Source organism: Coregonus clupeaformis, chromosome 16, assembly GCF_020615455.1.
Source record: "Coregonus clupeaformis isolate EN_2021a chromosome 16, ASM2061545v1, whole genome shotgun sequence".
Taxonomy (NCBI): Eukaryota; Metazoa; Chordata; class Actinopteri; order Salmoniformes; family Salmonidae; genus Coregonus; species Coregonus clupeaformis.
The window spans coordinates 5,918,165-5,942,182 of NC_059207.1; the positions used below are offsets into that span (position 1 = coordinate 5,918,165).

The 24,018-nt window shown below is 45.0% G+C and overlaps 2 protein-coding genes across 2 annotated transcripts; both read left to right on the forward strand.

Moving 5' to 3' along the window:
• The first annotated feature begins 1,029 nt into the window (after positions 1–1,029).
• Positions 1,030–4,883, forward strand: LOC121547209 (cyclin-O). The gene is made up of 3 exons (XM_041858364.2): positions 1,030–1,534; positions 1,963–2,148; positions 3,203–4,883. The coding sequence occupies exons 1-3, from the start codon at positions 1,121–1,123 to the stop codon at positions 4,091–4,093; spliced, it is 1,491 nt and encodes a 496-aa protein (XP_041714298.1). The 5' UTR covers positions 1,030–1,120; the 3' UTR covers positions 4,094–4,883.
• A 3,772-nt stretch (positions 4,884–8,655) lies between these two features.
• On the forward strand, positions 8,656–11,804 carry LOC121545626 (multicilin-like). Its single transcript, XM_041856320.2, has 5 exons — positions 8,656–8,688; positions 9,308–9,368; positions 10,284–10,522; positions 11,005–11,115; positions 11,298–11,804. Exons 1-5 carry the CDS (start codon positions 8,656–8,658, stop codon positions 11,763–11,765), a joined length of 912 nt encoding a protein of 303 aa, XP_041712254.2. The 3' UTR covers positions 11,766–11,804.
• The last annotated feature ends 12,214 nt before the right edge of the window (positions 11,805–24,018 follow it).

A 24,018-nucleotide genomic window follows, 5' to 3' on the forward strand; every position in this document is an offset into this window, starting at 1 on the left:
GGCTATAATAACAGCTACCATGAGGTAATAATACCTCTAAAGCAGCAGCCCAGACATTAGCAGCCAGCCGCCAACATTGTTGTGTAAACTGCTGTCACCGCCCCTCTCTCTCTCTCTCTCTCTCTATTTCCTCTCTCTCTCTCTCTCTCTCTCTGTCTCTCTCTCTTTCCTCTCTCTCTCTCTCTCTCTCTCTCTCTCCTCTATCTATCTATCCCTCCTCTCTCTCTCTCTCTCTCTCTCTCTCTCTCTCTCTCTCTCTCTCTCTCTCTCTCTCTCTCTCTCTCTCTCTCTCTCTCTCTCTCTCTCTCTCTCTCTCTCTCTCTCTATTTCTCTCTCTCTCTCTCTCTCTCTCTACCTTTCTCACTCTCTCATCTTAAATGCAGTTTAATAAGTGATTTTTGGCATGAATGGGTGGTTGCCACTGTTGCCAAAGCAATATATATGAAGTATTACATAAATGGACAATATGCTTAAGCAACAATAATAGGCCGATCAGATATCATATGCTAACATGTCTCTACACCCTATGGCAAAATGTGTAGAATTGCAGGAAATGTGTTATAAAATGGTGTAGATCAGGGTTCTTCAATTCTGGTCCTGGAGGGCCGAAACATTTCTGTTTTTTATTTCTACCTGGTAGTTAATTGCACTCACCTGGTGTCCCAGGTCTGAATTAGCCCCTGATTAGAAGGAGAGGATAAAAAACAGAGGTGTTTCGGCCCTCCAGGACCGGAATTGAAGAACCCTGGTGTAGATTGAAGTAGGTGCCTTGAAGAGCCCGAGTAAATCTGTAGCATCAGCCATGTTTACACAACTGAGTGAGTCTGATGACCCACGGGAGGTCCATTTCCCGGGCCATGCGCGCCACTCGCCCAGCCGCTCAGCCCTCATGGGGGCAACAAACACACTCAGCATCCGTTCCTATGGCAACCTCCCCAGGCGCACAAAAGCTCGCAGTCTGAGAGGCGTTTGAGCGCGAGAACACACCGGGAACCTCCTCAGACCACCAATGACAAGTGAGCACTGTGACATCAATGCAGTTACAAGAGAGAGGTATCGGATAGAGTTCCAAATAGGTGACAGTTAAGCCTAGTTGCAGAGCTTGACACAGATAGGTGAAATGGTGTCATTTACGCAAACTGGCGAAGCCTCGGACAGAATGTGCAAACGGAGGAAAAGGAACAGCGGTTCTCAATCTCCATCAAGGGAGAATTTATCACCAAACGGAGACCAAAGCGAGGAGACGGCGTGCACCCCTGTGCGGAGACCGCGGGCAGAGAGGGTCAGAAAGCAGAATATCATTTCTAAACTGTCAGATTCTGGTTTCGAAGAGGATTTCCTAACTCCAACCCCGACCCCATCGCAGTTTCGGAAATGTCATTGTCCGGTAACAGATGAAGACTCGCTGGCACCAAGGAGTTCCGACACACTGTTGTTTAATTGGTATCAACACTACGGCGAGATTAGTTATCAGATACAGAAACTCAAAGAGCCGCAGTTTCATCCAGTCAACTGTCTGGTTCGACAACCGCAGGTATGGAAGCAACAGGTTAATACTGCAGTTCGTTCCAGATACACAGCATTTACTGCGCAGGTATTCTCATGCAGATTCAAGATAGCATAAAAATAGAGTAGAATAATACTTTATTGTTAATTTTGTGAGAAATTGACATTTGTCTTCTCCTTATCTCAACCCAGTTATGATAATAGACCTGCCAATATTTAAACAGTTATCATTTAGACCTATAACAGCAATTTATGACATGTCTTACAGTAATTTAGTTCTACACTGTAACAGAAAACTGTCATTTGTAGCTGTCAAATTCATGGTAACCCCTTTACGGTGTAGGTAGGTTTTATAACTAGCTGTCAAATTCATGGTAACCCCTTTACGGTGTAGGTAGGTTTTATAACTGCCAATTGTGATTGTCTAACCGTGCTCTTTGCGTCTGTATTCTCCAGGTGACAGCCGAGTCGCGCTGTAAGCTGGTCAGCTGGCTTATCCCCGTACACCGATACCTGTGTCTGTCCTTCGAGTGTTGCTGCCTGGCGGTCAACATCATGGACCGCTTCCTAGCTTCCACGTCCGTGGCTGCTGACTGCTTCCAGCTGCTGGGAGTCACCGCCCTGCTGCTCGCCTGTAAACAGGTGCGTATGATACATGTGTGTCGACTATTCAGGGAGGGAGTCAACTAATCGATCCGTTTTGATGCTCTGGGCGTAGGACGAATGGTGTTTTAGGGAAAGTCTGGAAATGAAGAGTTTCTTTTCCAAAACGCTATATATCCATTTTCAGAAATGTGTGTAAATTAGCTTTTATTGTTTAAAGAACTTATGAGGGAGATTGGTGTGTTTTTTCACTACTCATGACATGAGGTTGTTCATTGACTGTTTTTTTTGCATAACACTGTACTGTATATCCGCCTCACTGTCTTAAGAGCGGGCTCCTAATCTCAGCTCTTAACCTGTATAAAAGACACCTGGGAGCCAGAAATCTTTCTGATTGAGAGGGGGTCAAATACTTATTTCCCTCATTAAAATGCAAATCAATTTATAACATTTTTGACATGCGTTTTTCTGGATTTTTGTTGTTGTTATTCTGTCTCTCACTGTTCAAATAAACCCACCATTAAAATTATAGACTGATCATTTCTTTGTCAGTGGGCAAACGTACAAAATCAGCAGGGGATGATTGTATATCCGCCTCACTCTCAGAGAAAAAAGTAGAACTGCTAGGTTTTACACAGTCAAATGGAACAAATAACTAAATTTTTACTAAAGAACTGTACAAATTATACATTTGTGACATCAATATTTAAAGTTTATTTTTAATGAGTGCATACGGTAATATGAGATCTGTATTTTAAAATATTTTCATTTTACATTTTAGTCGTTTAGCAGATGCTCTTATCTAGAGACAACCACATATCACAGTCAAATATACAGAATACGAACATTCCATTCCAGCTAAACAATGATATAGCGTTTAGCAAAAAATACACACCTAAAATCTATTAATAAAAAATCTGAAAACAGTAATATTTTACACTCACATAAAGATGCCCATAAACAATCATTTCTGGTGAAGAAACACAAATGTGAAGAATTGATAGAGATAGCGTTTTGGAAATAAACCCTTCATATTATGGTGCGCGTGTGACTTGGTCTCTTTCTCTCTGTTCCCCTTTCTAATTCTATTCAGGTGGAGGTGTTTTGTCCACGGATCAGCCAGCTCCTGTCTCTGTGTTGTGACGCCTTCTCCAGGGAGCAGCTGTGTAACCTGGAATGTCTCATCCTGCTCCGCCTCAACTTCCGCCTAGCTGCACCAACCATAGCCTTCTTCCTGGACTTCTACACCAATCACAGCCAGGCTGGCCGGCATATGGGCGGGGACGGAGTCAGCAACGTTACCCATAGGCTGGCTGGGGATAAGGGTGAGGAAGTGAAGAGGCGAAACAGAGGCAGCGGATTGGCTCTTAGGGTGTGTGAGCTCACTCTGGCCGACTACGCCTTCAATAAGTACACACCTTCCCTGACCGCCTGCTGTGCTCTGGCTCTAGCCAATCAACTGCTGAGAACCAGCCAGGGCCCAGAGGAGCCAGCCAATCAGCTGCTGAGGATCAACCCTGAGGGCCCTGAGGAAGAGCCAATGGACCAATCCCTGACATCGGAGCTCACATATGGCCACGCCTCCTCGCAAGAGGAACAACAGGGACAACGCTGCTTATCTGAGAATGATCCTGTCCACTCAGAGAATGACCATTCCCATCAAACCTTATCTGAGACTAGTAATCACGCCTGTATTGACAATGACTCCTCTCTTTCAGTTGTTGGTCACCTCCTATCTGTGAATGACTCCACCCAGTCAATGGATGACCCTTCCCCATCTGGGAACACCTCAGCCCTGGTTGAGGGAGACCAGACCCATGCTCCTCTCGCCCAGGAGTGTAGAGAGGCAGACCAGACTCATGCTCTCTACCTGGAGTGTAGAGAGGGAGACCAGACTCATGCTCTCTACCTGGAATGTTTAGACAACCTTAGATTGCTGGTGTCACTCAACCAGGATGCACTGCAGGCCATGATAACTCTGTGACAACATGATGACGGTTGACACGTTTTACCTATCTCAGTTGAATGCACTGTTGTTGAATGCACCTACAGTATGTGACTGAAAACGACCTGCGTACCTCAAGAAATGAAAGGCCAAATCTTTGATTTCCAGTCAACAGCGCTGCTACCCCTGCACTTGTGGGGTTGGTGCTTGGCAATGTAACTGTCACAGACTTATTTAAATGATTTAACTTCTGCAAATGACAGTTATCAGATTGTGCCTACAAACTGTGAACAATGTCAATGGACAGCATTGGCATTGTATTGTATTATAATCAACTACTGATACTATAGAGTACTGTATGTAGACGATGTTTGTATTGTATTATAATCAAAGTACCGATACTATAGAGTACTGTATGTAGACGATGTTTGTATTGTATTATAATCAACGTACCGTTACTATAGAGTACTGTATGTAGACGATGTTTTGACCAATATACTGTGGTCTCTATTTATACTGCATTAGGTTCTGTAACTTATTGAAGTCATTGTACTGTAAGATACATTGAGTGGGTAACCTTCTGTAGCTGTTTCTCCAACTGTCCTGAGATTGTACTGATCCTGGATGCTATGTTGGCCAATGTTACATGGACCATTCTTGTACCAACTGTCCTGAGATTGTACTGATCCTGGATGCTATGTTGGCCAATGTTAGACCATTATTGTACCAACTGTCCTGAGATTGTACTGATCCTGGATGCTATGTTGGCCAATGCAACATGGAACGTTATTGTATGCAATAAACAGTGAAGTGACATACCTTTTCAGCAAATGTGATGAAAACATATTAAATTATTACTTGATAAATGTACTGGATATGTTTTCTGACTTGTTCACTCATTTAAACTTATAAAACCAAGAGAGGAGTGTGGATCTTTTATATCTGTTGAGAGGGTGGTGTGTGGGGAATGTATCCCAAGAAGATTGATTGTTCATCACGGTCAAATCAGCTCAGTCGGATAATCTGCTGCTACCACAAGTAATACATAATAAAGCCTATCAATGATACAGCAAGCCACGATTTTACCAGAACTATGGCTCACTGGGCCCACATTGGTTGAATCAACATTGTTTCCACGTTATTCCAATGCAATTGGCTGCCAATCGAATAGATTATGTCAGGGCATGTAGCCTATAGCTTTGCTTTAGCTAACGGTTAAATGTGTATTGGTAGGCCTATTTTGGTCGTCACTTCCTCATGTTAAGCTTAACATTTCACAAAGCTATAAATGGTGTCTGCTGGCTTTTAAAAAAATACACAACTGTCCTGTATAGCCTACCTGATGCTGCATGACATGAGCCGTACTCGCGCTCTCTCCCAGCTTGGATGGAAAGTTGTTGTGCGTAAAACCAGTCTAGTAATGCCAAATAATACAGTCAGTCCACCCTGGGCTGCAATATTCAAGGTAAATTTACTTAAATCAAATGAAATTCAACCCAACTTGAGACTGCTCTGGTCTCCTGAAGTCCTCCATGCTGATTCTCTCTCTCTCTCTCTCTCTCTCTCTTAGAAAACAGTCTCTCTGTCTGTGCTTGTCTCTCTCTTAGAAAACAGTCTCTCTGTGTCTGTGCTTGTCTCTCTCTCTCTCGTTCTACGTAGAGGCCTATAGCTGCAGTATACGACTGCGTTGTCTTGCATTTTTGTGCGCAAATGTTTTCACCACAGCCTGTAGCTGCACACCATTTAAACTTGAATGATGCATGCCAAGATATACCAGAGATAAGTTACTGTTGATATTACTACCACACAACTCAAACACCGGTTCACCAGTACGAACGAAATCGCAAAACCGCTTTTTCTGTTCAAGCCCTCAATAACTGTTGTCAGCTAAATATGACAATCTGTTTGCATCTGCCAATTTATTGACTGTCCAGTATCCAGACGACCTGTCCCCAGAGCTTCCTATACCGTTAATATTTTTCCATAAGGTGTTGAGGCCGGCAATTAAGGAGAATGAGAGGCTCAATTAAAGATGTTAGGCTACAGAACTGCAGTATTTGAAGCATCACTCCCTTCTGGACAGTTTCCCCGATGTTGCTACGGCAATCAAGCAGTGTTGACCATCCCTGTAACTGTCGCTTTCGCGGAGAGGTGGTTCTCTAAACAAAAACTCATAAAGAAACATAGAAGCATTAGGCTCTAGGTCTGATGAGCGCTTTTGAACACCAGAGTAAGCTCCACTCATTGCACTGGCGCGGTCATAGCCTTGACCCCTGCATTTGTTAACCGATATATCCCCTTACTTTCAATCAGTATCTTTTTCCCCAAAGGCCAGAGACACTTTTTCAGTCACATTCCTGAAGCCCAAGAAACAAAACACTTAGCTTCCTAGTAAATATGGAAATTAAAAAGGTTTATAAATGACTTTTTGGAGGGTTAATGTCAAAACTGTTTATCCCATTGGGCGGCGCACAATTGGCCCAGCATCGTCCGGGTTTGGCCGGTGTAGGCCGTCATTGTAAATAAGAATTTGTTCTTAACTGACTTGCCTAGTTAAATAAAGGTAAAAAAAAAAAAAAAAAGTTACACTGATATAATTAATTGTTCGTTTCCTATTTTATTTCCGCCTGTCATGTTGATGTTGATTAGGCTACGGCATATCAGGAGAGTATACTTTTTACGCACAGACATGCTTATAGTTTTCCTACTAGCCTACATCGTGTCCATCTTTCAAGATCAGGAATGATTTTCCTCGGATAGCCGGTTAGCCTAAATCACATTTTAAATAGGCCTACCAAAATAAACCCAAGTCTCTGAATTTTTCCCGATAATGCTTGGATAACGGCGAACCATGGGCATGAGCCATCAGTTAAGCATGTTTGAATCTGGAGATGGAAAGGCGCTAAGCCCGTGAGTCTCTTGCTGAAGGCATCTGTTGGCAAGGGGTCGGTGGTCTCCAAGCAGGATAGCTAGCTTTACGCGCGTCTGCGCCCTGTTGAATGCACTCTGAGCCCGCGGTAAAGTAGGCGCCGCCTCTCGCAGAACCATTTTCCACTGAGCCTAAAAACCGTTAGCTCTACACCTGTTAAATCTCAGGGGGAAGCCACGTGCCCCTAGAGACCATGAAATGGTTTGATTGGACCACAGACTTTAGACGGCGGCATGGAATGGTATAAACCGGGAGAATACGGGCTATAAATACCTATCTCAACTAGAATCTCAGTGGGTCTTGGCCTGATAATTTTGCATGAGTGACAACAACTACAGTTGGCTATAGTTGTTATATAGGCTATCAGTATAGAATCTTGGTCTGGTGAGTCTTGGTCAAATTCTGGGCTACTACAGACATAAACCTGTGTCCATCTGAAGCTGAATCTAAAGGAGAATGCATGGAGACAGAAAAGTGTTCGGGACCATCTGTCCAAACACAGTGGCACCTCATCAGAACCAAGACAGAAGACACCCAGCAGCTAAAAAGGTACAGAGACGATTAACCCTGCACGGCTATGGTACATCTGCTGGTCTATACTCATTTTACCAGTGGTGGAAAAAGTACTCAATTGTCATACTTGAGTAAAAGTAAAGATACCTTAATAGAAAATGACTCAAGTAAAAGTGAAAGTCACCCAGTAAAATACTACTTGAGTAAAAGTCTAAAAGTATTTGGTTTTAAATATACTTAAGTATCAAAAGTAGCCTAAATGTAATTGCTAAAATATAGGCCTACTTAAGTATCAAAAGTAAAAGGATAAATAATTTCGAATTCCTTATATTAAGCAAACCAGACGGCACAATTGTCTTGTTTTATTAATATACAGACAGCCAGGGGCACACTCCAACACTCAGACATCATTTACAGATAGCCAGGGGCACACTCCAACACTCAGACATCATTTACAGATAGCCAGGGGCACACTCCAACACTCAGACATCATTTACAAACGAAGCATTTGTGTTCAGTGAGTCCACCAGATCAGAGGCAGTATATGACCAGGGATGTTCTCTTGATAAGTGTGTGAATTAGACAATTTTCCTGCCCTGCTAAGCATTCAAAATGTAACATACTTTTGGGTGTCAGGGAAAATGTATGGAGTAAAAAGTACATTATTGTGTTTAGGAGTGTAGTGAAGTAAAAGTAAAAGTGGTAGAAGTTATGTATATTAAAGTAAAGTACAGATACAAAAAAAAACTACTTAAGGAGTACTTTCAAGTATTTTTACTTAAGTACTTAACAGCGCTGCATTTTATACATGACGCATGGATGGCAATTTATGCATTGTCGGTATGTAGGCCTATCTAATGTTATTAAAGACATTGCGAAACTAATGTTTCTTATCCACAGGGCAGACCGAGGCTCCCCAGGAGTAGCAGCCCGGTCGCAGTGTATGTGGACCGGAATCCCTGCATCGTTGAAGATGGTAGGTGGACCATGGGCATATTGCTCAGACTATATGCACGTTCTTTACATTGTTTTGTCTAATATACAAATTCAGAGTATAATGTATCATAAATTAATATATATTTTTGTCATTTCTATTTGGTTATGTTTTGTAGCATTCGCAACGATAGCATGGGATGACTTGGAGGAATGCGCGTCCGTGATGAGGCGCGAGAGCGACTCCCTGGGTTCCCAGGTAAAATTACACCCACACACACACACAAACACACACACACACATACACACACACACATACACACACAAACACACACACACACACACACACAGAGAGAGAGTGAGAGAGAGAGCGAGAGAGAGAGAGAGAGAGAGAGAGAGAGAGAGAGAGAGAGAGAGAGAGAAAGAATGAAAGATGCACATACACACCGACAAGTTGCACGGTAGAGGATTAACCGTTTCCATGGTGATATGATAGCTCCATACTACACCAGTCACCCGCTCACCGGCGGCCTGTTAATATTTGACAGACAGGTTAGCAGTGGAGCGTGCTGAAATCTCGCGCCAATGACGGTGTAGTTGGCTCGTGCCACGCACCTATAGAAAAACACTCCATAGTCGACAACCTGCCTACCAAAGCTAGTCCTAACAAACTCATTTTCAACACCTACACAGCAACATGAGCACCCAGACATGCGCCTCAATATATTTACCGTGCTGGGATTTCAGTTGGGATTTCCAGGTAACCGCGCTCCTTCTTGTTAATTTGAGTATGCTATAACCTCTAGAATCTAGCCTGTGCAATTTCAGCTTGTTCGGTGTGAATGAGGCTATACGCTTTTTGTGTGTGTATCCAACAGGTGAACGACTCTGACGGAGATGACCAGGAATTCGGTGAATATGCCCTGGACTTCATAGCTGGTAAGAACATTGATTCAAATCATTCAGAGGAACAACAAAGTATAGCCTAATCGTTGTGATCTGTACTGATGATTGAGGCTAGGATATAGATTGCGAATGATGTTTTAGGTAAATATAGAGTCCTCTTCAATGTTGTTTTGATTTATTTAGATCAATAGATACATTGATTTATTAGGTACATGTCCTGAAGAAAAAGTGTGTGCTTAATTCACCTGTGTAATTTTAAAAAAAAAGTATTATATTAAGCTCCTCTCCCATTCTCGCATATATTATATTAAGCTCCTCTCCCATTCTCGCATATATTATATTAAGCTCCTCTCCCATTCTCCCATATATTATATTAAGCTCCTCTCCCATTCTCCCATATATTATATTAAGCTCCTCTCCCATTCTCCCATATATTATATTAAGCTCCTCTCCCATCCTCCCATATATTATATTAAGCTCCTCTCCCTTTCTCCCATGTATTATATTAAGCTCCTCCCCATTCTCCCATATATTATATTAAGCTCCTCTCCCATCCTCCCATATATTATATTAAGCTCCTCTCCCATTCTCCCATATATTATATTAAGCTCCTCCCCCATTTTCCCATGTATCATATTAAGCTCCTCCCCCACTCTCCCATGTATTATATTAAGCTCCTCCCCCATTCTCCCATGTATTATATTAAGCTCCTCCCCCACTCTCCCATGTATTATATTAAGCTCCTCCCTCATTCTCCCATATATTATATTAAGCTCCTCTCCCATCCTCCCATATATTATATTAAGCTCCTCTCCCATTCTTCCATGTAAGTGTGATGGGACAATACATCTGACTGTTTTATATTAAATGTGTCAATGTTTTGATTGTATCTGTCCCTTTGTAAATAAACAATTGAAATAAATGAAAATCTCCTATTCTCCCATGTAGACTCTCCAGCCACATTGGAGCGCAGTCTGTCTCCAGCCGATCTGGTGGCCTTCCAAGGGTGTATCATCCCTCCTCTCACCCCCCAGCGGGAGCCCTCTCCAGAGGACCAGGACCAGCAGGGCTACCCTTCCTCAGACCCAGGCCTCGGCCAGCATCAGGCCCAGGATGGGATACTCTGGAGGGGCATTGCTCAGCACCACACCAGGGTCCTGGGACACACACTGGAGACCAACAGCCAGGTACAGACAGACAGGCAGGCAGGAAGACAGCTGTTTCATTTTTACGTTTGAGTCCTTTAGCAGACGCTCTTATCCAAAGCGACTTACAGTTAATGCATTCATCCTAAGATAGCTAGGTGAGACAACCACATAACTCAATCATAGTCAACTTCCTTAAAGTAGTTATCAGGCAGGCAGGCAGGCACACAGCCCTTGTGTGACAAGGCGTGCAGGAAGAAGTTTATCTGAATCTGCGGTTAATTGGCATGTGTCTCGATGTAGACTCACTGGGTGTGCTGTCATGTTTATACAACAGATGTTCTACAGAAAGATAGTTTCCAGTTTGCTGCTGTTAGTAGTCAACAGCGAGCACACATTACCTTTTTATTTCTGCAACGTTCTTCTTTGCTGTCAAACTCCTGTGGAAGGTTGGATGTGATTAAAACACTGTCACTCTCTTTCATCATTTCAGTAACATATTCTGTCCTCTTGTCTTTCCCCAGCTTCACCTGACCGTGAGCAGGAGACAGGAGGAGATTAATGCTCTGCAGCAACGCAATGTCCACCTCAGAGAACTGGCCATCAGAGCTAAACACCTAGCCTCTGTACTGGATGTAAGTCAGGAGACTGGAAACACACACGTGCGCGGACACACATTCACATGAATAAACACACCAGATGATCACTCAACTACATAAAACTATAGTACCTGGTTGCAACCAAATCTCTCTCTCTCTCTCTCTCTCTCTCCCTGTCTCTCTCTGTCTCTCTCTGTCTCTCACTGTCTCTCTCTCAGAAGCTGATGATGGTGAATGAACCGTCATGTTTTCGACAACCCCCAACTTCCCCCTGTGACGAACCCCCCATGTCAACGATCCCATGTAAGAGGCAGCGTCTGGACAACACCTGTGACGACACATCGCCCCCTGGGTGTGTGGAAGACATCCTACGGGATGTCAGCGAGCGCTGCAACACCGTCCTGCACCACAGCACCGCTCAACCACCTCGTCCCCAGGATAGGGACCCAGAGAGAATACTGATGTTTGGGGTGTTCTCTGGACTGCAGACATCCAGGACCACAGGTGGCCCTGTGGTGAGCATGGAGGGCGCAGAGGCAGGAGAGAGCAGTAGTGACTCGTCTTTCAGGACTTCAATTAGAGAACACTGTACGATCAGGACTCAGACCTTCCCTCACGGACATGCCTTCACCTCCAGGACGACCCAGGGAGGGTACCGCTTCCGCTGGGTTCCCAGACAGAGCTAGCCCTTACATTTTACATTTTAGTCATTTAGCAGACGCTCTTGTCCAGAGCAACTTACAGTTAGTGAGTGCATACATCATTTTTTAAAATACTGGCCCCCCATGGGAATCAAACCCACAACCCTGGCGTTGCAAATGCCATGATCTACCAAATGAGCTACATCCCTGCCAGCCATTCCCTCCCCTACCCTGGACAAATTGTGCGCCGCCCCATGCGTCTCCCGGTCGCGGCCGGCTACGACAGAGCCTGGATTCGAACCAGGATCTCTAGTGGCACAGCTAGCACTGCGATGCAGTGCCTTAGACCACTGCGCCACTCGGGATAGCAGCACTGGGTTCCCAGACAGAGCTAGCCCTTAGCAGCACTGGGTTCCCAGACAGAGCTAGCCCTTAGCAGCACTGGGTTCCCAGACAGAGCTAGCCCTTAGCAGCACTGGGTTCCCAGACAGAGCTAGCCCTTAGCAGCACTGGGTTCCCAGACAGAGCTAGCCCTTAGCAGCACTGGGTTCCCAGACAGAGCTAGCCCTTAGCAGCACTGGGTTCCCAGCCAGAGCTAGCCCTTAGCATTACCCTGCTAATTAGCATTAGCACTGAGCTAGAGCGATGTTGAACATGTTATCAGAGGCTGTAGTAGGTGCTGCTGTTATTAGACTGCTAGCTTCGACTAAATACTACCTACACTATATATAAGGACCCATACACAAAAAAAAATGTATGCACGCATGACTGTAAGTCGCTTTGGATAAAAGCGTCTGCTAAATGGCATATTATATTATTATTATTATAAATATGTTGTCACCCCTTCAAATTAGTGGATTCGGCTATTTCAGCCACATCCGTTGCTGACAGGTGTATAAAATCGAGCACACAGCCATGCAATCTCCATAGACAAACATTGGCAGTAGAATGGCCCGTACTGAAGAGCTCAGTGACTTTCAACGTGGCACCGTCATAGGATGCCACCTTTCCAACAAGTCAGTTCATAACATTTCTGCCCCGCTAGAGCTGCCCCGGTCAACTGTAAGTGCTGTTATTGTGAAGTGGAAACGTCTAGGAGCAACAACGGCTCAGCCGTGAAGTGGTAGGCCACACAAGCTCACAGAACGTGACCGCCGAGTGCTGAAGCGCCTAGCGCGTAAAAATCTTGGTTGCAACACTCACTACTGAGTTCCAAACTGCCTCTGGAAGCAACGTTAGCACAACAACTATTCGTCAGGAGCTTCATGAAATGGGTTTCCATGGCCGAGCAGCCACGCACAAGCCTAAGATCACCATGCACAATGCCAAGCGTCGGCTGGAGTGGTGTAAAGCTCGCCGCTATTGGACTCTGGAGCAGTGGAAACGCATTCTCTGGAGTGATGAATCAAGCTTCACCATCTGGCAGTCTGATAGATTAATCTGGGTTTAGCGGATGCCAGGAAAACGCTACCTGCTCCAATGAATAGTGCCAACTGTAAAGTTTGGTGGAGGAGGAGTAATGATCTGGGGCTGTTTTTCATGGTTCGGGCTAGGCCCCTTAGTTCCAATGAAGGGAAATCTTAACGCTACATCATACACTGACATTCTAGACGATTATGTGCTTCCAACTTTGGGGCAACAGATTGGGGAAGGCCCTTTCCTGTTTCAGCATGACAATGCCTCGTGCACAAAGCGAAGTCCATACAGAAATGGTTTGTCGAGATCGGTGTGGAAGAACTTGACTGGCCTGCACAGAGCCCTGACCTCAACCCCATCAAACACCTTTGGGATGAATTGGAACGCCGACAGCGAGCAAGGCCTAATCGCCCAACATCAGTGCTCAACCTCACTAATGCTATTATGGCTGAATGGAAGCAAGTCCCCGCAGCAATTTTCCAACATCTAGTGGAAAGCCTTCCCAGAAGAGTGGAAGCTGTTATAGCAGCAAAGGGGGGACCAACTCCATATTAATGCCCATGATTTTGGAATTAGATGTCCACGAGCAGGTGTCCACATACTTTTGGTAATGTAGTGTATATCTCAGGGTTGGCCAACCCTCCTTATCTGAGCAGTACGCTGCCTACATGCTCAGATAATTCAAAATTGTAAATCACTTTGTGTGTGTACAGCAAGCCAAAAGCTTTTGGCACTGGCAGTATATTCTTTAATCAGTGCATTGACCTAAGTATGGTCAATTCATTTTTCTAACTACCGTGGTCAACCAACAAATCAACAAATCAACAAACCAACAAATCAAGTAGAATGGTTGTCTATAGGCCCAATGGTACCGTCCGCCTCAGGTATCCTAGCACGGTGAGCTAATTAGCCTTGGCTAACTAAATATACTTCCGGAGCAATTTGTTTACACTGTGTTTTTGTTTATTCTATCTTTCTGTTGGCGTTGCTCCGTGCGCGTGTTGAAACTCCTCAGGGATCCAGGTGGACAACGGAACACCTCACCCACACACCTTACACAATGTCTAAATATGCACGTTGTCAGTTTGTTGTATGTAATAAAGATGATATTTTGAATAAATGTTGTCATATACATAATGATTTCTGTATAGATTAAAGGGGCACTCTGCATTTGCTTCATCCATTAATGAAATGTACCCATTTGATTCTTGAAGAATATAACTTATAAATGCCCCAGTTCATCTGTCATACTTGTCACGATCGTCGGGAACAGATGAGGACCAAGGCGCAGCGTTGCAGACGAACATACTCTTTATTTAGCGATATATAGACAAAATAACCAAAACGATAACGTGACAGTTCACGGTCTAACACAAACCAACTCGAAACAAGATCCCACAACTAATGTGGGAAAACAGCCTCTATAAGTATGGCTCCCAATCAGAGACAACCAGCCACAGCTGACACTCGTTGCCTCTGATTGGGAACCACTCTGGCCAACACAGAAATACCATACCTAGACTCCCGACATAGAAAAACAACACATAGATCTACACACCCTGGCTCAACATAACAGTGTCCCCAGAGCCAGGGCGTGACAGTACCCCGCCTAAAGGCGCGGACTCCGACCGCGTCAACCAAATACCACAGGGGAGGGACCGGGTGGGCACTCCGCCTAGGCGGCGGATCCGGCTCCGGGCCTGATCCCCGCTCCCTCTCCAACCCCCCAAAGTACCCCTGGTCCGGTCTGACCCCACTGGCCGGAGCTGGACTGCACACTGGTGGAGCGGATTGCTCTAGCTCCGGCGTGAAGCATCTGACCCGTGCCGGACCAGGCACCGGTGGAACAGGCACGGGACGTGCCGGCCTGACGACGCACACCACTGGCTTGGTGTGGGGAACAGGCACAGGCCGTGCCGGACTGACGACGCACACCACTGGCTTGGTGTGAGGAGCAGGAGCGGGCCGAACCGGGCTGGCGACGCGCACCATTGGCTTGGTGCGGGAAGCAGGAGCGGGCCGGACCGGGCTGACGATATGCACCCCTGGCTTGGTGCGTGGAGCAGGAACGGGCTGGACCGGGCTGACGACTCGCACCCCTGGCTTGGTGCGAGTGGCAGGAACAGGCCGGACCGGGCTGGCGACGCGCACCATAGGCTTGGTGCGGGGAGCAGGAACAGGCCGGGCCGGGCTGGCGAAGCGCACCATAGGCTTGGTGCGGGGAGCAGGAACAGGCCGGGCCGAGCTGGCGACGCGCACCGTAGGCTTGGTGCGAGTGGCAGGAACAGGCCGGGCTGGGCTGGCGACGCGCACCATAGGCTTGGTGCGGAGAGCAGGAACAGGCCGGGCTGGGCTGGCGACGCGCACCGTAGGCTTGGTGCGAGGGGCAGGAACAGACCGGACCGTACTGGGGACACACACCACTGGCCCTACACCGGGATCTGGAACGGGCCGGACCGGACTGGTAACACACCCCAGTACCTCTCGCCGTGCCTCTACACCTTCCTTCCCTTCTTTGACCAGTGGCCCCCGTAACCTGGCGGCCTCCTCTGCCAACCCGCTGGACCGCTCTATCGCGGCCTCCTGCTGCCCCGACGTCCACGTCGTGAGCCCCCCCAAAAAAAATTTCTGGGGGTCTCTCTTCCCCGTGGGCCAGGCCTCTATAGTTCTCGCCCAACTCTCTCTCTTCTGCTTCCAACTCCAGCCCTTCTGCTCCTCATTTGGCTTGACCCAGTCGTGACTCTTCCTCCACTGTTCCCAAGTCCACCCTCTCTGCTCTTCATTAGGCTTGACCCAGTCGAGGTTGCCACGGAGATCTGCTAGCGACTCCCCTGGCGATGGCTCCTGGACACGCTGCTTGGTCCAGTTTTGGTGGGATCTTCTGTCACGATCGTCGGGAACAGATGAGGACCAAGGCGCAGCGTTGCAGACGAACATACTCTTTATTTAGCGATATATAGACAAAATAACCAAAACGATAACGTGACAGTTCACGGTCTAACACAAACCAACTCGAAACAAGATCCCACAACTAATGTGGGAAAACAGCCTCTATAAGTATGGCTCCCAATCAGAGACAACCAGCCACAGCTGACACTCGTTGCCTCTGATTGGGAACCACTCTGGCCAACACAGAAATACCATACCTAGACTCCCGACATAGAAAAACAACACATAGATCTACACACCCTGGCTCAACATAACAGTGTCCCCAGAGCCAGGGCGTGACAATACTCCCATCAGAACCCCAAATATAAGCTTGTTTCTCTCCAATGTTTGTAAACAAAGTAAATGTAAACAAACACTGTATAGCCTCAAAACAGGGTTAAAACGATCATTTTGATATCATGGATGGTCAGTCCTTGCATCCATAGCTCTGTCTATGAATTTGAGAGTGGTTACATTTCTCCAGCCCCATCCCTCTGCTTTGTACCTAAACAGGGGTAGGAAGGACGTTTTGTTACTGTTTCAACTGCTTATTGCCGTTTAAATTAGGATTTAAGGGATACCAAAGGTAAAGGAATGGAAGTAAAGGAATAGAAAGTAACAGTTTATTTTTATGTTTGTTTGGGGATTTCCTTTCCATGTTTCAGGAGCAAAACCAAAGTGACCCCAGTGACCCTTGACCTGTAGGTCCTTCCTCTTCATTTGTTCTGTCTGTCTGTGTTGTGGTGTGGTCTTGAAAGGGTCAAGACTTTTCATTTTCTTGCCCTCCTCCACTAGTTCATGGTGTAGTCGCTTGGGATGAGCCTTGTCTTGAGTTGTGAATCTGTAAAGCCTTGATTCCATGCATCCTCTCTTCAACACACCTTCTCAACACATCAGCAGGATGAGGGAGGGTGAGGGAGAATGAGGGAGGGTGAAGGGAGGGTGAAGGAGGGTGAGGGAGGGTGAAGGGTGGGTGAGGGAGGGTGAAGGGAGGGTGAGGGAGGGTGAAGGGAGGGTGAAGGGAGGGTGAAGAGAGGGTGAGGGAGGTTAAGGGAGGTTGTGGGTGGGTGAAGGGAGGGTGAGGGAGGGTGAGGGAGGTTAAGGGAGGTTGTGGGTGGGTGAAGGGAGGGTGAAGAGAGGGTGAGGGAGGTTGTGGGTGGGTGAAGGGAGGGTGAAGGGAGGGTGAAGGGAGGGTGAGGGAGGGTGAGGGATGAAGGGAGGGTGAAGGGAGGGTGAAGGGAGGGTGAATGGAGGGTAAGGGAGGGTGAAGGGAGGGTGAGGGAGGGTGAAGGGAGGGTGGGTGAGGGAGGTTGTGGGTGGGTGAACTGAGGGTGAAGGGAGGGTGAGGGAGGTTATGGGTGGGTGAAGGGAGGGTGAAGGGAGGATGAGGGAGGTTGTGGGTGGGTGAAGGGAGGGTGAAGGGAGGATGAGGGAGGTTGTGTGTGGGTGAAGGGAGGGTGAGGCTGTCCAGAGGTGAACGTCAGACCACACTAGGACACCTGTTCAAACTCCTCAGCCCTGAGGTATGTTTGTCTAAGGCCTCTGGAAACAAGACATGAGCAGGGTACAGTTACAGGACTGCTGCTGGAGGAAGGTTTGTTTGAGGAGGATTTAACCGCCTGAGGGAAGGCGTGAGGAAAGGAGGAGATAAGATATAGAGACTGAGACCTGGAAACCACCATCTCTGCTAACTGGATTCATGCAGTGGTGTGGAAACATGAAAACAATCAGGTGCTGGAAGGACCCCACTTCAAAAAAGTGGTTTAACAAGACACAAAATAGACAATGTTTCAATTGTTTTCAAACGGTTGTACCAGGTGCTTTGAAGTGGGCCGAGAGAGTACAGCACTACTTGGACGAGGGAGGCACGGAGGACATAAGAGGAGACATACTTAGTCTGAGACCTGACAATCACTGCACTGCATAGGCCTTAATCGACCAGCTAAATGGATTCATGCAGTGTTGTGACTGGAACAAAGAAACACTTAGAGTCCCGTAGGACTCCTGTTGAATTGATATTTCCAGTTCCTCACTTCCTCTGTTCCTCAGTTCCATTTCCGTTTTTCGGAGGTCATCAAACATGTCAATTTTGACAATATTTGATCAAACATTTTAGACCATCTCACAGCTGACCTTGATACCATTCATCTCAGCCTAACAACTGGCCTAACAACAGCCTCTTTGTGTGTGTCTGCTTCCTGAATCATCAAACATTACAACATTTATCAGTGATGTCTTGCGTACCGTTGGACACACGCAGGCACCCATCTCAAAGTTTTACGGTACAGTGCCTTGCAAAAGTATTCATCCCCCTTGGCGTTTTTCCTATTTTGTTGCATTACAACCTGTAATTTAAATTGATTTTTTTATTTGGATTTCATGTAATGGACATACACAAAATAGTCCAAATTGGTGAAGTGAAATTAAAAAATGACATGTTTCAAAAAATTCTATAAATAAATAAAGGAAAAGTGGTGCGTGCATATGTATTCACCCCCTTTGCTATGAAGCCCCTAAATAAATTCTGGTGCAACCAATTACCTTCAGAAGTCACATAATTAGTTAAATAAAGTCCACCTGTGTGCAATCTAAGTGTCACATGATCTGTCACATGATCTCAGTTGAGGATGGAAGTTCACATACACCTTAGCCAAATACATTTAAACTCAATTTTTCAAATTCCTGACATTTCATCCAAGTAAAAATTCCCTGTCTTAGGTCAGATAGGATCACCACTTTATTTTAATAATGTGAAATGTCAGAATAATACTAGAGAGAATTATTTATTTCAGCTTTTATTTCTTTCATCACATTCCCAGTGGGTCAGAAGTTTTTGGTAGCATTGCCTTTAAATTGTTTAACTTGGGTCAAACGTTTCGGGTAGCCTTCCACAAGCTTCCCACAATAAGTTGGGTGAATTTTGGCCCATTCCTCCTGACAGAGCTGGTGTAACTGAGTCAGGTTTGTAGGCCTCCTTGCTCGCACACGCGTTTTTCAGTTCTGCCCACACATTTTCTATAGGATTGAGGTCAGGGCTGTGTGATGGCAACTCCAATACCTTGACTTTGTTGACCAGAGGACATTTCTCCAAAAAGTATGATCTTTGTCCACATGTGCAGTTGCAAACCGCAGTCTGGCTTTCTTATGGCGGTTTTGGAGCAGTGACTTCTTCCTTGCTGAGCGGCCTTTCAGGTTATGTCAATATAGGACTCGTTTTACTGTGGATATAGATACTTTTGTACCTGTTTACCCCAGCATCCTCCACAAGGTCCTTTGCTGTTGTTCTGGGATTGATTTGCACTTTTCGCACCAAAGTACGTTAATCTCTAGGAGACAGAACACGTCTCCTTCCTGAGAGGTAATGATGGCTTCGTGGTCCCATGGTGTTTATACTTGCGTGCTATTGTTTGTACAGATGAACGTCGTACCTTCAGGCATTTGGATATTGCTCCCAAGAATGAACCAGACTTGTGGAGGTCTACAATTTTCTTTCTGAGGTCTTGGCTGATTTCTTTTGATTTTCCCATGATGTCAAACAAAGAGGCACTGAGTTTGAAGGTAGGCCTTGAAATACATCCACAGGTACACCTCCAATTGTCTCAAATGATATAAATTAGCCTATCAGAAGCTTCTAAAACCATGACATCATTTTCTGGAATTTTCCAAGCTGTTTAAAGGCACAGTCAACTTAGTGTATGTAAACTTCTGACCCACTGGAATTGTGATCAAGTGAATTATAAGTGAAATAAACAATTGTTGGAAAAATTACTTGTGTCATGAACAAAGTAGATGTCCTAACCGACTTGCTAAAACTATAGTTTGTTAACAAGAAATGTGTGAAGTGGTTGAAAAAAACGAGTTTTAATGACTCCAACGTAAGTGTATGTAAACTTCCGACTTCAACTGTATACACCTGTTCTGAAAGGCCCCAGAGTCTGCAACACCACTAAACAAGGGGCACCACCAAGAAAGTGGCACCATGAAGACCAAGGAGCTCTCCAAACAGGTCAGGTACAAAGTTGTGGAGAAGTACAGATCAGGGTTGGGTTATAAAAACATATCCGACACTTTGAACATCCCATGGAGCACCATTAAATCCATTATGAAAAAATGGAAAGAATATGGCACCACAACAAACCTGCCAAGAGAGGGCTGCCCACCAAAACTCACGGACCAGTGAAGGAGGGCTTAATCAGAGAGGCAACAAAGAGACCAAAGATAACCCTGAAGGAGCTGCAAAGCTGCAAAGCTCCACAGCGGAGATTGGAGTATCTGTCCATAGGACCACTTTAAGCCGTACACTCCACAGAGCTGGGCTTTACGGAAGAGTTGCCAGAAAAAAGCCATTGCTTAAAGAAAAAAATTAGTAAACACGTTTGGTGTTCGCCAAAAGGCATGTGGGAGTTTCCCCAAACATATGGAAGAAGGGACTCTGGTCAGATGAGTCTAAAATTGAGCTTTTTGGCCATCAAGGAAAACGCTATGTCTGGCGCAAACCCAACACCTCTCATCACCCCGAGAACACCATCCCCACAGTGAAGCATGGTGGTGGCAGCATCATGCTGTGGGATGTTTTTCATCTGCAGGGACTGGGAAACTGGTCAGAATAGAAGGGATGATGGATGGCGCTAAATACAGGGATATTCTTGAGGGAAACCTGTTTCAGTCTTCCAGAGATTTGAGACTGGGACGGAGGTTTACCTTCCAGCAGGACAATGACCCTAAGCATACTGCTAAAGCAACACTCAAGTGGTTTAAGGGGAAACATTTAAATGATTTGTAATGGCCTAGTCAAAGCCCAGACCTCGATCAAATTGAGAATCTGTGGTATGACTTAAAGATTGCTGTACACCAGCGGAACCCATCCAACTTGAAGGAGCTGGAGCAGTTTTGCCTTGAAGAATGGTTAAAAAATCCCAGTGGCTAGATGTGCCAAGCTTATAGAGACATACCCCAAGAGACTTGCAGCTGTAATTGCTGCAAAAGGTGGCTCTACAAAGTATTGACTTTGGGGGGTGAACAGTTATGCTCGCTCAAGTTTTCTATTTTTTTTTCTTATTTCTTCGTTTCACAATAAAAAATATTTTGCATCTTCAAAGTGGTAGGCATGTTGTGTAAATCAAATGATACAACCCCCCCCAAAATTCATTTTAATTCCAGGTTGTAAGGCAACAAAATAGGAAAAATGCCAAGGGGGGTGAATACTTTCGCAAGCCACCGTATTTGATGGTAACATTTGTTCAGCAAATTTAAACACTGACCACAACATTTACATTTACAACACTTTCCCAATATCATAAAACTGGGAGCTCTCTGTTTGCTTCTCTGATTCTCTATTAAATGGGGCGTGATCGACATCGTCACCTTGACGTTTTACTGCTGTCTTATCACTGTTGGCATCCTAGGAGTTATCAGACACACAAAAGCACACACACTCCTATGATTGAGTTATCAGTCTGGACAACCCAGCGTTGGGACACTGTTTGACTTGGCAATTTGAAGGTATTTCTGAGCAATATAAACCTTAAACCCACAAGACCTTTGGGGTTTAGATCTCATGTTATATGTTTAAGACTGTATGTATCAGTGCAGTCAATAGAGAACATGGTAAATAAAATAAAAGAACATCATGAGATATACACTACCAGTCAAAAGTTTGGACACACCTACTCATTGAAGTGTTTTTCGTAATTTTTATTATTTTTTACATTGTGGAATAATACTGAAGACATCAGAACTATGAAATAACACATATGGAATCATGGAGTAACCCAAAAAGTGTTAAACAAATCAAAGTATATTTTATATTTGAGATTCTTCAAATAGCCACCCTTTGCCTTGATGACAGCTTTGCACACTCTTGGCATTCTCTCAACCAGCTTCATGAGGTAGTCACCTGGAATTCATTTCAATTAACAGGTGTGTCTTCTTAAAAGTTAATTTGTGGAATTTCTTTCCTTCTTAATGCGTTTGAGCCAATCAGTTGTGATGTGACAAGGTAGGGGGGGTTTACAGAAGATAGCCCTATTTGGTAAAAGACCAAGTCCATATTATGGCAAGAATAGCTCAAATAAGCAAAGAGAAACTATAGTCCATCATTACTTTAAGACATGAAGGTCAGTCAATACGAAAAATGTCAAGAACTTTGAAAGTTTCTTCAAGTGCAGTCGCAAAAACCATCAAGCGCTATGATGAAACTGGCTCTCATGAGGGCCACCACAGGAATGGAAGACCCAGAGTTACCTCTGCTGCAGAGGATAAGTTCATTAGAGTTACCAGCCTCAGAAATTGCAGCCCAAATAAGTGCTTCACAGAGTTCAAGTAACAGACACATCTCAACATCAACAGTTTTTTTATTTTATTTTATTTAACCTTTATTTAACTAGGCAAGTTAGTTAAGAACAAATTCTTATTTACAATGACGGCCTACACCAGCCAAACCCGGACGATGCTGGGCAAATTGTGTGCCGCCCTATGGGACTCCCAATCACGGCCGGTTGTGACACAGCCTGTTCAGAGTGGACTGTGTGAATCAGGCCTTCATGGTTAAATTGCTGCAAAGAAACCACTACTAAAGGACACCAATAAGAAGAAGAGATCTGATTGGGCCAAGAAACACAAGAAATTGACATTAGACCAGTGGAAATTTGTCCTTTGGTCTGGAGTCCAAATTGGAGATTTTTGGTTCCAACCGCCGTGTCTTTGTGAGACGCGGTGTGGGGTCGAACGGATGATCTCCGCATGTGTAGTTACCACCGTAAAGCATGGAGGAGGTGGTGTTGTTATGGTGTGGGGGTGCTTTGCTGGTGACACTGTCTGTGATTTATTTAGAATTCAAGGCACACTTAACCAGCATAGCTACCACAGCATTCTGCAGCGATATGCCATCCCATCTGGTTTGGGCTTAGTGAGACTATCATTTGTTTTTCAACAGGACAATGACTCAACACACCTCCAGGCTGTGTAAGGGCTATTTGGCCAAGAAGGAGAGTGATGGAGTGCTGCATCAGATGACCTGGCCTCCACAATCCCCCGACCTCAACCCAATTGAGATGGTTTGGGATGATTTGGATGGCAGAGTGAAGGAGAAGTAGCCAACAAGTGCTCAGCATATGTGGGAACTCCTTCAAGACTGTTGGAAAAGCATTCCAGGTGAAGCTGGTTGAGAGAATGCCAAGAGTGTGCAAAGCTGTCATCAAGACAAAGGGTGGCCATTTCAAGAACCTCAAATATAAAATATATTTTGATTTGTTTAACACTTTTTGGTTACTACATGATTCCATATGTGTAATTTCATAGTTGATATCTTCACTATTATTCTACAATGTAGAAAATAGTAAAAATAAAGAAAAACCCTTGAATGAGTAGGTGTGTCGAAACTTTTGACTGGTAGTGTATGTTTAACCAGTCAATAGAGAACATGGCTGTATCAGAGGTAAATAAATGGAAAGAACATCATGAGATACAGTGGGAGAACAAGTATTTGATACACAGCCGATTTTGCAGGTTTTCCTACTTACAAAGCATGTAGAGGTCTGTAATTTTTTTTATCATAGGTACACTTCAACTGTGAGAGACGGAATCTAAAACAAAAATCCAGAAAATCACATAGTATGATTTTTAAGTAATGAATTTGCATTTTATTGCATGACATAAGTATTTGATACATCAGAAAAGCAGAACTTAATATTTGGTACAGAAACCTTTGTTTGCAATTACAGAGATCATACGTTTCCAGCAGGGATTTTGGCCCACTCCTCCATACAGACCTTCTCCAGATCCTTCAGGTTTTGGGGCTGTCGCTGGGCAATACAGACTTTCAGCTCCCTCCAAAGATGTTCTATTGGGTTCAGGTCTGGAGACTGGCTAGGCCACTCCAGTACCTTGAGATACTTCTTATGGAGCCACTCCTTAGTTGCCCTGGCTGTGTGTTTCGGGTCGTTGTCATGCTGGA

What these genes read in the sequence shown, in the direction of transcription:
- LOC121547209 (XM_041858364.2), top strand. Translation starts at nt 1,121, where the DNA reads ATGGTGTCATTTACGCAAACTGGCGAAGCCTCGGACAGAATGTGCAAA. An exon ending in GTCTGGTTCGACAACCGCAG is followed by an intron (nt 1,535 to 1,962) that starts GTATGGAAGCAA and finishes TGTATTCTCCAG; the next exon opens with GTGACAGCCGAGTCGCGCTG. An exon ending in TGCTGCTCGCCTGTAAACAG is followed by an intron (nt 2,149 to 3,202) that starts GTGCGTATGATA and finishes AATTCTATTCAG; the next exon opens with GTGGAGGTGTTTTGTCCACG.
- LOC121545626 (XM_041856320.2), top strand. Translation starts at nt 8,656, where the DNA reads ATGAGGCGCGAGAGCGACTCCCTGGGTTCCCAG. An exon ending in TGCCCTGGACTTCATAGCTG is followed by an intron (nt 9,369 to 10,283) that starts GTAAGAACATTG and finishes TCTCCCATGTAG; the next exon opens with ACTCTCCAGCCACATTGGAG. An exon ending in CACTGGAGACCAACAGCCAG is followed by an intron (nt 10,523 to 11,004) that starts GTACAGACAGAC and finishes GTCTTTCCCCAG; the next exon opens with CTTCACCTGACCGTGAGCAG.